The sequence below is a fragment of the Xenia sp. Carnegie-2017 genome, unplaced genomic scaffold (assembly GCF_021976095.1).
Source record: "Xenia sp. Carnegie-2017 unplaced genomic scaffold, XeniaSp_v1 HiC_scaffold_21, whole genome shotgun sequence".
Lineage (NCBI taxonomy): Eukaryota > Metazoa > Cnidaria > Anthozoa > Malacalcyonacea > Xeniidae > Xenia > Xenia sp. Carnegie-2017.
Window position 1 is genome coordinate 3628364 of NW_025813484.1, and position 12639 is coordinate 3641002.

The 12639-nt window shown below is 37.6% G+C and overlaps 2 protein-coding genes across 5 annotated transcripts; one reads left to right on the top strand and one right to left on the bottom strand.

The window, feature by feature from the left end:
• Positions 1-162: 162 nt before the first annotated feature.
• LOC124444848 (ubiquitin-conjugating enzyme E2 2-like) lies at positions 163-2460 on the top strand. 3 transcript variants are annotated; one of them, XM_046995516.1, is made up of 8 exons: positions 163-638; positions 822-886; positions 1009-1087; positions 1413-1481; positions 1544-1597; positions 1671-1748; positions 1820-1914; positions 1977-2460. In XM_046995516.1, the coding sequence occupies exons 1-8, from the start codon at positions 322-324 to the stop codon at positions 2081-2083; spliced, it is 864 nt and encodes a 287-aa protein (XP_046851472.1). In that variant the 5' UTR covers positions 163-321; the 3' UTR covers positions 2084-2460. The 3 variants fall into 3 exon arrangements, with proteins under 3 accessions (XP_046851472.1, XP_046851473.1, XP_046851474.1); XM_046995517.1 differs by lacking the exon at positions 1413-1481; XM_046995518.1 differs by lacking the exons at positions 1413-1481; positions 1544-1597.
• LOC124444838 (G protein-coupled receptor kinase 5-like) lies at positions 2433-12001 on the bottom strand. Of its 2 annotated transcripts, none has more exons than XM_046995506.1 (16): positions 11862-12001; positions 11545-11628; positions 11339-11463; positions 11101-11184; positions 10084-10193; positions 8215-8307; positions 8076-8139; positions 7087-7227; positions 6273-6463; positions 6066-6193; positions 5626-5714; positions 5428-5547; positions 5191-5328; positions 4252-4389; positions 3981-4130; positions 2433-3909 (listed from the first exon to the last, which is right to left on the bottom strand). In XM_046995506.1, exons 1-16 carry the CDS (start codon positions 11911-11913, stop codon positions 3877-3879), a joined length of 1740 nt encoding a protein of 579 aa, XP_046851462.1. In that variant the 5' UTR covers positions 11914-12001; the 3' UTR covers positions 2433-3876. The 2 variants fall into 2 exon arrangements, with proteins under 2 accessions (XP_046851462.1, XP_046851461.1); XM_046995505.1 differs by having other exon boundaries at positions 2433-3913; positions 11862-12000.
• Between the last annotated feature and the right edge of the window lie 638 nt (positions 12002-12639).

The window sequence follows — 12639 nt, forward strand, 5'->3', positions numbered from 1 at the left end:
AAGATGTCATTCACTTTGAGGAGCTACCACCGCCACAACACAAACAAATTAATTCATATTATTCGATTGCACAACATTTCCAATATGCCTAAAATTGCATGAAATTTGATAAACGGTAACACGAGCTTTTCAGTGGCCATTGATGACTGGCTGTGGCCTTATGGCAGCATGCGGGTTAAATTATTAAAGGTTTTTAACAAAAGTCATGGCGGGTCGTGAATGGTTTGTTGACAGTGACACACACAAACGAATTATATATTTATAACAATCATTTTCAACAAACTACACACTGATCAACGAAAAGACTAAAGACAGATTACAATGCCTGCGATGAATAACGAACAGGATTCAAGGACGCACGTCAATGGCAGCGAGCTTGAATCGGAAGAATTTGAAAACACTTCGCGAGATACGAGACAAAGAATACCGGTTAACGTTTTTGGTCTCAGCAGCAAGTTAAAAAAAGAGACGAAAAAGTTATTACGCTACCCCGGCAGAGCTCTGAAACGAGCAATGGCAAATGACGCTAATGTAGTTAGCGACGATTTCCCTTGTGAAGGGGATGGTTATGAGTCATTCGTTGACGTCAATGAGGATTTTTCTCGCTACTTCATCCAGCACGACATTATTACGGAATTGTAAGTGACCGCAAACGTTTCTATAATTAAAGAGCTGGTCAATTCGGTCGTTAATTTTGTATTTTGCGTGAATTTATAATGTCTGATTTACGTGAAAATATGTGCGTCGTGACGGATAACTTTATGTGATGTCATTAACTTCATTTGCCGGCGTGTTCATTGACGCGAATGTTTTGTTTGCAGCGAGTATCTGTGTAAAAATCCTCCCGATGGAGTTTACGTAATTCCATCGATAAAATCCTTTCAAGGTAAGAAAGAACAAGTCAGCCATTGTCTTAGCAAACGAAAGAGGGTATCCACAATCATCCAATATCTCAGTGCATCATCCGCAGAGAGCGGAAGTTGTAATTTGGCTCATTTCCTTCTTTAGTTTGGCACGGGGTTATCTTCCTGAGGACCGGTCCTTATCGTCAAGGAATATTCAGATTTGACATTCTGTTTAAAGACAAGTACGTTTTAAAGTAAATGGTTTGAACCTGGGAGTATCGTTACATGTTTGTAAATGTAGATCGTCCAGGTTGGTATAGTCTTGAGAAGGGCTGTTTTTGTTGTTGTTGACTGACGTTTCGACAACCTTAGCGGTAGTCATCTTCAGAGTCAAATGGTTGTCGAAACGTCAGACAACAACAACAAAAACAGTCTTCTCAGGACTATAACAAACTGGACGATCTACATTTACAAACATGTGACAAGTACGTTTGGAAGATTGAAATTATCACAATCTAGATGATAGTGACCGCAGATATATTTCACTCCTGAATGTGTACTTGACAGTTTTCCCAACACTGCACCGTTAGTTCGGTTTACAAGTGACGTCTTTCATCCCCAGATCCACAAAAACGGGTAAGAGAGTATTGATTCTTTAATTCATCGAAGATGAAGAACTAGCGGAATTCAATTTTTAGGACACTCAACATCGACAAAGCCTTCCCATGCTGGAACAAAGAAAATCACGTCGGGTGTGAAATGCTTTTAATGTGGTCGATAAACAACAAAGATTGGTTTTTTAGAAAACTTTTTGTCCTATTTTAGAGACCTGTTGACGTATTTGAAAGAGTGCTTTAACGACGGAAGCCGAGGGGGAGAGATAAATATCGATGGAACGGATTGGTATGAATTTAGCAATTTTTTCAAGCTTTTTGTATTCATAGACGACCCTGGGTTGACCTGTTTCTTTTCAGCAAAAATGAAAACATGGAAGAGTTCCGAAAAAGAGCGATATTTTGTGTCGAAAAATCCATAAAGGATTTCATGAGGGAAAGTCCAGTTACATCGGGTAAATGTTGTCTACCTTCCAGCCACCATCGTTTTTTCTAACGCGACATTTTCTTACTTAAGATGACGACGGAAACTTGCTAAAAGTCAAACAGCTATCGGGAGCTGCGATTGAGGAATGGAAACGAAATATTTTAAGCGAAGCAACCGCGAGTAAATTGGATGAATAAAGAGCAATTCAGCAGTTACCATTGTTCCTACTCCTTCAGAGATAGAGCTCAACCATCAAAGAAACCATGCGTAAAGCGACGTCTAAGAAACACCATTTCCGGGAACACAGTAACAAAAATCGCATTTCTGGAAATCGATCATGCACACGTGAACCCATAGTCACACACGTGAACATGCTGTGTCTGTTCACGTGACTCGAACGTATGATGCCTTACGAAAAAGCTGGTGTTCAATATTAACGTTTTCGATTAATGGAAAAAGACCAAGCAATTAGAAATGTGAAGCTACGGTACAAGTCCGTGCAAAGATGATCTATGCAAGGACCGGTTAATGATAAGCAAGGCTACGTTAAACAATAAAAGAGTGACAAAATTTATTCTAAATTGCTACAAATTCGATTTATAACTGTACAATTAATACCAATGGTGGACCAGCCAGTAAGGATCTTCACTCTACCATACGATTTAGGAAAATAAGAAACCATAAGAGCCATATGATTTCTTCATATATGATAAGACAGTCATAGCAAAGCCATCATCAGGGAATCATATTATGAATACTGACAAGGTTATGCGCACATGAAAACTTAAATCTCTTCTGAGCCACGCGTTTATCATGTGCGTATGACCGCGTCAGAATCATTGAGCTAAATATGTAACTGGAATGCTACCTTTAGGTAAACATGCGTTTACTTTGCGCGAAGACAAATTTTATCCTCAAGCCTAGCTTATTGTCGCAACAGGGCTCAAAATAACGGTCGGTCAACGGAAATTAACCGTCCAAAAAAGCTTGTTGATCGTCCAATTTACTACCCGGTCGGTCATTTTGACGTCTGTCAAAAGTACAACTGTCATGCGATGCATGGTAACATCTTGCGAGCTTAAAATGTCAAACACATTTCGCGTTTTTTGAGCAATTTATGCATGAATTGAATGGTTCAAGGCCCGGAGTATCGTTACATGCATGTTGTTGGTAGATGATCCTAGTTAGTGAAGTCCTGACAAAGACTGTTGGTGGTAATGTTGACTGACGTTTCGACAGCCTTGGCGGTAGTCATCTTCATAGTCAAGCGAGGACTACAGGTACAACTTACTCTGACGAGAACTACCGTCATGTTGTCGAAACGTCAGTCAACACCAACACAAACAGTCCTTAGGACTTCACTAACCAGGACGGTGTACATTTAGTACGATGCAATTTATATGTATAAGTGATCGGTCAAAAACCGACTTTGACCGAGCTAAAATGAACTGTCGACCGGTCATCTTGACCGGAAACAATTTGAGTCCAGTCGTGAATGAAATTACTATTGGCCGCGCATTGAAAGATTGGAACTAGTTTCATCGCTCGTTTCAACCTTTGGCTTGATGTAACCTTCCAGTTATATTTAGTTCAATGGTCCAGAATTCATAATATAAGTCAATCATAGCAACGGGCAGTTCACACAAGACGAGCCAATCATAGTTCACAAAAAAATTCACGTTCTAAGGCTTAGCTAATCATGATGAAGACAATGCTGACTTGGCGAGCATCACGTGTCCATCATGTGCTCGCATTCTCCCGATGACGTCATCCAAAGGTAAGCGATTCAATTTGAGTAATACCTTCAAGAAAATTTCTAACTATGAAAAAGAATGGACCAGCCTTGAGTTTCTCTCCATACAAGCGTTCCCGACCCAAGTATTCTTCGGAGTTAAAAATATTTCCACCAAATTATATAAATTATGCCCAGCGTTATGTACAGGAAAGGAAAGATTTGCTACGACTGTGGGGATGTTTCATGAATTTTTGCTTATACTTGTTGTTGTGGTAGCCTCGGTCGTTTCTATCTGAATGAAAACACTTTTTTACACATAAGAACAATTACACGACATTAATCAATGAAAATAAGTTCACCTTCGAATTATTAGAACTACTACAGCATAAGCCGCTAAAACAGCCGGGATCTTTTTCCGGTTCCGGGGGGTGGTCGCCTAAAAGATCCACTGACCGCGTTCCATTAGGACCGAAGACGTTGAGTTCTTTATAGCATTCCATCTCGATCATCTCAATATCAATGAATTAGAGTTAGACAAGACTGTGCAAATGGATTCCGAATATGAATTAAAGCAATAAAACACCGGAGTAAATAAAATAAACATTGAAGCACCAAGGACTTGTGATATACCTCACTTTGCCAAGGAATCGCAACACATCCGGTAGCGAACTTATGATAAAATCCTTCATCGTTATCATCAAGTCGAACGCCTTTCACAGATGAAAACTGTTCAATGTCAAGGACATCCTTGCAATAAACGGCACGAGGCTGTTATAATGAAAGAAAAACGTGTGTTTTATTATATATCATATCTCTAGTGGGTTTTAGACTATACAACAATAAGGAATAACCTTTAATGAGTTTCATATAAATATAGTGCTAAGGCAACTTTCACGTTATACCGGGTTTGCGGCTCACGATGTCTTTGTTTTTTTTAAAGTTCCCACTTTCGGCATAAAATTTTTCATTGCGATATTAAATTTAGGTGCGATTTCCAGTGTATCAACGATAAAAGTTTTTAACTTGGTAGAATCGTTCCATTTTTATGGCTGTTTCAAGTTGGCAAAAATGCTCTTGTTGGTGGACCTTCTCCGTCGAAATTTTAAAACGACCTACTTTTGTGACGTCATGCAAGGGATTCCTCATATAAGATAAACATGCCAACTACCTTGAAGTCACAATTTGGCTCGACCCAGGCTTCAAGCCACGACGGACAAGGTCCGTTGAAAAGCAACTTTAAACTGCCATAACAAGGAGACGATTTGAGCAAATTGAATCATTTTCACCGGATACGTTAGACATTTCACATTTCACATTTGCAAACAAACGTTTTTACTGATAGGGGCACTTTAAGGAGCAATGATTTAGACCGAATGCTTGACAGATTTAGCTCACTCGCTTTTGTTCCTCATGGTAAGCGTTATCACTGCCTTTTTACAAATAGAAAATTTAACAAGCTGCGATAGCAATCCGGCGCAGTGTGAAAGGGGCCTCGGAGTCTGATGTTTTTGTTTAAACTAACTAAAGAAAACAAATTAAGTTAAACAAACATGAGATCAAGCCACTTACATCTGGAACAAATGGCGGTGTAATGAGTCCCGCTTCCAGCTGTGCCCAATTAATATTCTTAAAAAATTGATGTCGCCTCAACTCGTCCCAGCCTCCTTCGCGACAACCAAGTCTTGTCTTCGGATCTTTCGAGAGTAACTGAAAACGAATGGGAGGTTTGATAATTGGGATGAATTTGATTCATAAACACATTCATTCGTGGTATACTCCATATCGCGGACGATCGGTGCTTTATACCTGTGAGCAAATAAGTCGAGCATGGCTACTGAATTTATCTGAATACTCCTCTGTATCTTCCTTGACACGTCTCTCGACTTCATCGCGTTTCACTTTCTCGCGTCTCGCGCGGAACGGGGACTACACGGAAAAAACGATTTACCACGGGACACACATATATGAAGTACGATCCACGTGAGATGTGACAGACTGGCTTACCTTGCCTTGAATCATTTCATATATAAGACAACCTAGACCCCACCAGTCCGGTGAAAACGTATAACGTTCATTAAGAATGACTTCCGGAGCTGTAAACATGAAAATTGACAATTTTCACGTTCATATATGAAATGCTCTCTCCCACCAAGCAGATTGAATTTTGAACTTAGAAATATGCACTAATTCCTTAAACCCCCAAACTCAAACTACGCGCGTCATTCGAACGCTCATTTGGGGGAGGGGAGGGAGGGGGGAGAATATATATATATGAATATGCCCCCCCCCAACAACCAATGTATCGATGTCAACATGTCAAAAGATATTTTGTTAAGTTCTAATTTAAATTTCTAATCCACGAGAACAATGGCAGATCATTAAACACAAAATTTATGCTGAAATTACGACACTTAGCCAAAAAGCGCTTCGATCCACAATCATACCCATATATCCAACAGTTCCAACACGTCCCCGAACATTGTCCTCCTCGGGAATTTCAATAGCTAAGCCTAAATCTGATATCCTGACATGACCATCATCATCAAGCAGTATATTCTCAGGTTTCATGTCCCTAAACAAATATTCATTACCACATAATTCTGACTGCGGTTGAAATCACTTGGCAACCATTGCTAGGCAACCATCGCTACCTGTACACAATTCTTTTGGAGTGAAGAGCAATCAAACCACTGGCAACTTCAGCAGCGTAGAAATATGCTCGTTCCTCTAGGAATCCAGGATTTCCCATGTTGTGAATGTGAAATTTCAAATCACCACCATTCATCAGTGTCAGGACCATACAAAGAGCGTCCTTCGTCTCATACGCATAAGCTAAACTGACCTAAGACAAAAAAACGATGGTAATCTACATCAAGGGCAGTGTCGGACAATTCATAAAATACTGGTGGGGAGCTTGTCTCCAAGGCACAAGTTTTCCAGGGTCATCCTACCAAGTACAATAAAATCAAGGTTTAATGTATACGTCAAGAAGTGTATAGACAGCTATTCAGCGCATGATTTGTTGTCTTTCAAAAGTATTGGTGCCCCTCCCCGCCATACAGTCTGCCACTGACCATGGGAAAGTTAACTAATTAATAAACACCCGGGAATTCGATAAATTTTAGTAGTTATAGGGAGCGCTACACCATGCCTTTCATAGACAGATACGTTTATATCATTTCTACGTATAACTTTATTGCGAACAAACAAAATTACACTACATATACTATTTCTGAGCTCAAACAAGAACCCACTATTATAATTATATTATCATAATCGAATGACGTAGGCATCGATGAGAAAGAGACGGGGCGTTTATTAGAGAGACGTCCAATACACGTCGTTTGATAATAAGAAACGGTTTGTTTGATGGAGGGCGTTAATTGCATCATTTCTGGTAAACGGCATAAATTATGAGAGGGAGGGAGGGTCGGGGATAGAGAATCTCAACCATAATACACTTACCACAAATCTACAATCCACTTTTTCAAGCAACTGCTTCTCGTTCAGTGCCATCGCCTCCCCCCTGCGCCTTTTTATCCTCTTTTTTTCTAGCTTTTTCATTGCATACATTTTGCCACTAATCTTGCTTTGACAAGCACACACCTTCAGATAAATAATACAACACTCCGGTTACACACAAGGACACAAAAAATCGCGGCTTGGGCAAAATTTTCTTCAAAAGTCCTCTGATGTCATGATTTTAAAGTCAGCAATCTGGTGTGGCCCAAACTTAGAAAAGAACCTAGCAACTGAAAAATATTCTCAATTGCAAATGTTTTCTTTGCTAAAGGAGCCTAGCTCAAGTAGGGGTCCACTTAAAGTTGTGGTCCCAGTGCTAGATGACCCTTCGTCCAATTAAGGGATTTATTGGTTGAGTTACGGTCTATATAAACACATCCTCTCAAGAGATTCGTCTTGCTTGCTCATGAAAACAATGAAAAACTTTTAAAGGAAACTACACAAAGCCCTTTAGTGCTATAAAGTGATCACAAAGAACACTCCCAGAATGAGCTTTACTATCAGAGGAAAAATGACCCAAATGCTACATTTCAAGGCCGAGATATAAACATCAAACAAAACAACAACAAAACCAGTGACGATAAAAAATGATAAAAATATTGAATACAATAAAAAAGCTGCAAAAATAACGTGCTTATTAAATCTTGCAGAGTGAGGAAATATGAAAATTTCACTGAATAAAGACACTACTTGTGACAATTTAAATTTACACAACCATAGCTTAAGTTAATCCTAAAGATAACTATGTATCTATACAATACTTAATCTTCAATACTATGTGATGTGCATAAATTAAATGATAAAATAATGTTCAACTATTATGAATTTCTAATCTCCTCTCTGTTGATATTTATCATGATTAATTTACTATTTTACATCTATTGTATTCAATCATCGTAATAATGTAATAATGACACGGTCATACTACATACCTCGCCAAATCCTCCCTTACCAAGAACACGATAATGACGAAAAAGTTTTTTTGTCACAGGTTGCCTGAGAAAATTGTTGGCAAAACATCATCAATCAAACACATTGAATAGCATGCAAAGAAAATGTGCTCCACATCACCTTTCAAGGTATTTCCATTGTAGATAGCGTTCAAAAAACATGCTTTCCTTAAATTTTTCAAATGGAGCACCACCAAAATAATTTTCTATAGAGCTAGATGGGAACATTTAAGGATATTTTACACAATGTAAAACACAGGTAAGTTGACACAACAAAACTGACACACAATAACAACAAGAACATCAAAGGAAATTCCATCTCAAAGTAAGCCATGAGATAAATAAAAGGTGACAACATAGGCTCAAGAATAGTTCAATATTGTGATTGTAGATATGCCAGGTGGAAAACAAATTCTTGATATAAATATAATTATATTTAAAATGAAATAAAATGGACAAGTTTTTGCTGTCGCTACTCGGAGTTTCACACCGTAGGGTGATCTTCAGGCAACTGACAAATTATTTATTATTCGCTGACAATATACATTGATTAAAAGGTGTTAGGTTACATGACAACATGCACTTAAGATATGGGAATGTTTATTTAACATCTTGTTCTTTTTACATTCTTTTAGGATAACCTAACACCTAACCTAGCACCTTTTAATCAATGTATATAGTCAGCGAATAATAAATAATCTGTTAGTTGCCAGAAGATCGCCCTACGGTGTGAACTGCGAGTAGCAACAGCAAAAACTTGTTGATTTTATTTCATTTTATCTTACGCTCTTTTAATATATAGGATATTGAGGGCTCTTTTATCCAGGAATATTCTCCCATTAGTATAATTATATATATATATATATTGTTATAATATATATTGCTCAACAAATTAACTTTCAATAAGGCCAGGGATAGAAGATTTTATTGATGATAGCATTTTGTCTTTAACTTAAGACATCATCAGATTGAAATAAATTACACATGGGAAGTTTGTAAGCATACGTACATACTAATTATACAATAATTACAGAATGCTAGGTTACAAGATATGGTGATGACAGTGTGGTGAGATTTATGTGCTAAAGGATAGAGCGAGGTTGAATGGACTTAGATGAGGTTAAATGGGATAGCACTCGGACATTATAAGTTGGGTTAAGCCTAGAGACGAGGAGACTTTTGTGGATAGATAGTTGATATGCATTAGATGAGAATGACAAATTTTTGAAGTTGTCAAAGTCAGCAAAGTGATTAGTGGTTTTTAAATAGATGAACACAATGGAGTTGATTGGAATAGATTGGACAAGGTTTTCCTGTCAAAGGCAAGATTCCCAAATGTTCTGCTACTCTGGTGTGTAAATGGCGCATGGTTTGACCTACATACGACACAAAACAGTGTTGATATTAAACCCAAAACCATCCATCCACCAACTCCTCATCTCCAGGCTTAACCCAACCCTTAACATTCAAGGCAGTTCTATCCCACTAAACTTCATCTACTTCCATTTAACCCCCCTCTATCCTTTAGCAGACAAATCTCACCACATTGTCATCATCACAATTTGTAAACTAACTTTCAGTAAATATTGTATATATAGTATACATGTTTTCTAACTTCCTATGCATATTTCAATCTGATGATGTCTAAAGTTAAAGATGAAGTGTTGTTATCAATAAAATCTTTTATCTATGGCCTAAAAGGAAGTATTTATGTTATGGGCAATAATATTTATAGTAAGAGTTCAGGTGTATGTTAGAGTAGAGATTTCTCTAGATTGAAATTGGATGGCATAGAGTGTGTTGCCATAGTTGCAAGTGTATTGTTAATAGGAATGGTACCTTTTTCTTAATAAATCATATATTTCTTATTCTGAAGAGGGCTCCAATCAATGGTTGAAAGCTTCATAACATTGATAGTTTCAGTCAAGAGAAATCTCCACTCAAATAAATATGACTGAATTACCAACATTGAAACAGGAATATGCAATACCTTTTAAAGGAGATGAATAGTTCAGATGTGAGAGACTCATTATCGGTATAAAGCTGGTTAAATTCCTCTACAGAAGAAGCTTCAATGACTCCATTAAAGTAACTACTGTCCTAAACATAACAGAAAAATATCTAATTCAATATATGAGTATAGTCAACAATGTGAAATGACTATAACTACATTTATATTTAAAACACAGGTGACATGTGACAAAAGAACCTCCTCCCTGCAGAGATATACACACAATAAACAACTGAGAAATTGTTTTATACAAAAAATGTACGTCTTGGAGTGATTTTGCCCGAAGATCTCCCACCCACCAGCTGCCCAGCAACTCATTTCCATAAATCTTGCAAATTCGGTGTTGGGCTATTCCATTTTTTCACCCCGGCTTCGGAAGAAACTTTAATATTTGTTAGAAAACGAATCGTCTTAAAGCAAAAATGAAATTAAAGCGAACGCTCGAGAATACGAACGCGTCGTTTCCTCATTGTAACAGGCAAAATCGGACGTGTTAATTTCATAATTCAATATCGAAATTTGAAATCCCGTTGAACACTAATATGCATGGAATATTCCAAAGCACTTGTGAATATTCCCAGCAAAATTATTACACTTTTAACTAAATACGGAAAAAAACGGGCGGCACATTCCCTAGACATTAAAAAACCATAACTAATTAAGATTCGAGATAGACATGAAATGCACATGAGGTAAAAAGTGGAATTATTCCCCACGAAAAAATCACGAAATTCCGGACTTTGTTAGGCAAAATGTTTAATGAACGTGAAAATTACATTACTCGCAACACTTTAAAATTATCTGAATGCAGTTATAATTCATAACGATTGCAATTTATGATGGCAAACTATCAACTGGTAATACCTTTCGAGCATCATTAATAAATTCACAAAGTGAGAAACAAATAAGAGATTGGCCGCATAGATAAACTTTAATACAAAAACACTTAACGTTCGAAACCTGCCCCGAAGTTTGCGAGCGCGAGGAAAAACTTACGTCCTTTTCGCTCTTCAAGAAGTCCTGTACAAGTTTGGAGGCGAGCCTCTTTCGCTCGGTTTCAGCTGCGGTTTCGTACTCGATCTAGACGATGAATAATCGATTTGGTCGGTATAAGTTAAACTTCAAACATATTCCTCTTATATGCTGATTGATGCGTACAGTGTTTCTTGACAGGGTAAGGATAGGGACACAACGATAACCTCACAGTTTGTAAACATCAACAAGAACGACTTACTATAGCTCTTAGAAAGCTGTCGAGTCTCGACAATTCACCATCGGCAAAGCTGTCGGACGAGCAGAACTCACAAAAAAGCTCCCTGCCAATCGGTTCCGTGTATATTTGACGATAACTGAGATCGACTTGAGAAAGATATTGGAGGATTTGCTTCATCAACACGACAGATTACATTAACAATACATTTCGTAAACGGATACACTTACGTTCGTTCTTCAAATGAATGCACAGTGAGATATGAGGAAATTGCAAAAACGAACGCCATTTTTTGCTCCTTCCCTTGGCCTTACCTGCAACAAACATTAAGTCACAATTTAACACAACGGAACGCAGTGATTACCAAAAAAATGTTGTTGCAACTACACTATACACACAAATGTTTACATGTATGTACACTTGTGTGCTACTTTTGATAAATATGTCCAGCGAGACATAACGTACAACTCAACAGACAAAGCAAACGTCCGTTATCGTCATTTATTGCATCAAAAATAGCAAATACAGATGTAAAAATGCGTCATACTTTCCCTCGCCTTGATGTAGACTGTATTCGCGACTATATTTTCCAATTCCATGAACAAAAGTCGTATCGGAGCTGAGGGCTCCTTACGACAGCTTAAACCCACCTTCCCAAGATGGCCGCCTGTTTCAATTCAATAATACAGAAAATTCTACGATTTTGATTGGCTAAGATAGCAACAATATTGTATTACAATCGCAGTCACGGTTCCGCACTCGAGCCACGATTGACTTGAATGACACAAATATTTTAATGCGATATTTTCAGTTTTTGTGCGTAATGAAGTTGCTATTGCATTTGCCTTGAATAAAATTTCCAGAGCAACGGAGCGCTGCGCTGAGATAAAAATATTTCATAATGAATTTAACGTTTGCTTGTGCATAATTAGCACTTAAAGAATTCGCTAGTTTTTCACTCCTCGTTACACGCAAGTCTTTACGTCGAAAATTGCTTCAATGAGATGTCAGAGTTAAATTTGAGTGTTGCAATAATTTCAGATGAGTATTCATTGTTGTAAAGGTTTTCAAAACTAATTTTTCAAGAGAGAACTTGGTGACTATATAATATAATTATAGATTTTTTTTGCTATTTTTCTGAGATTTTATTTCAGACTAAAGTATATCTCAAATGAAAGAATGTCATGTGTCACCTAAACAGGTTGAATTGAGCCCCACAATGAAAATAAAAAAAGGATAATTTGCAAGAAGGAAGTCTGAACAGCATCATTAAAAAAACAATTACGATTCATACGCTTTCAAATCTTACGACCTACGAAAAATTC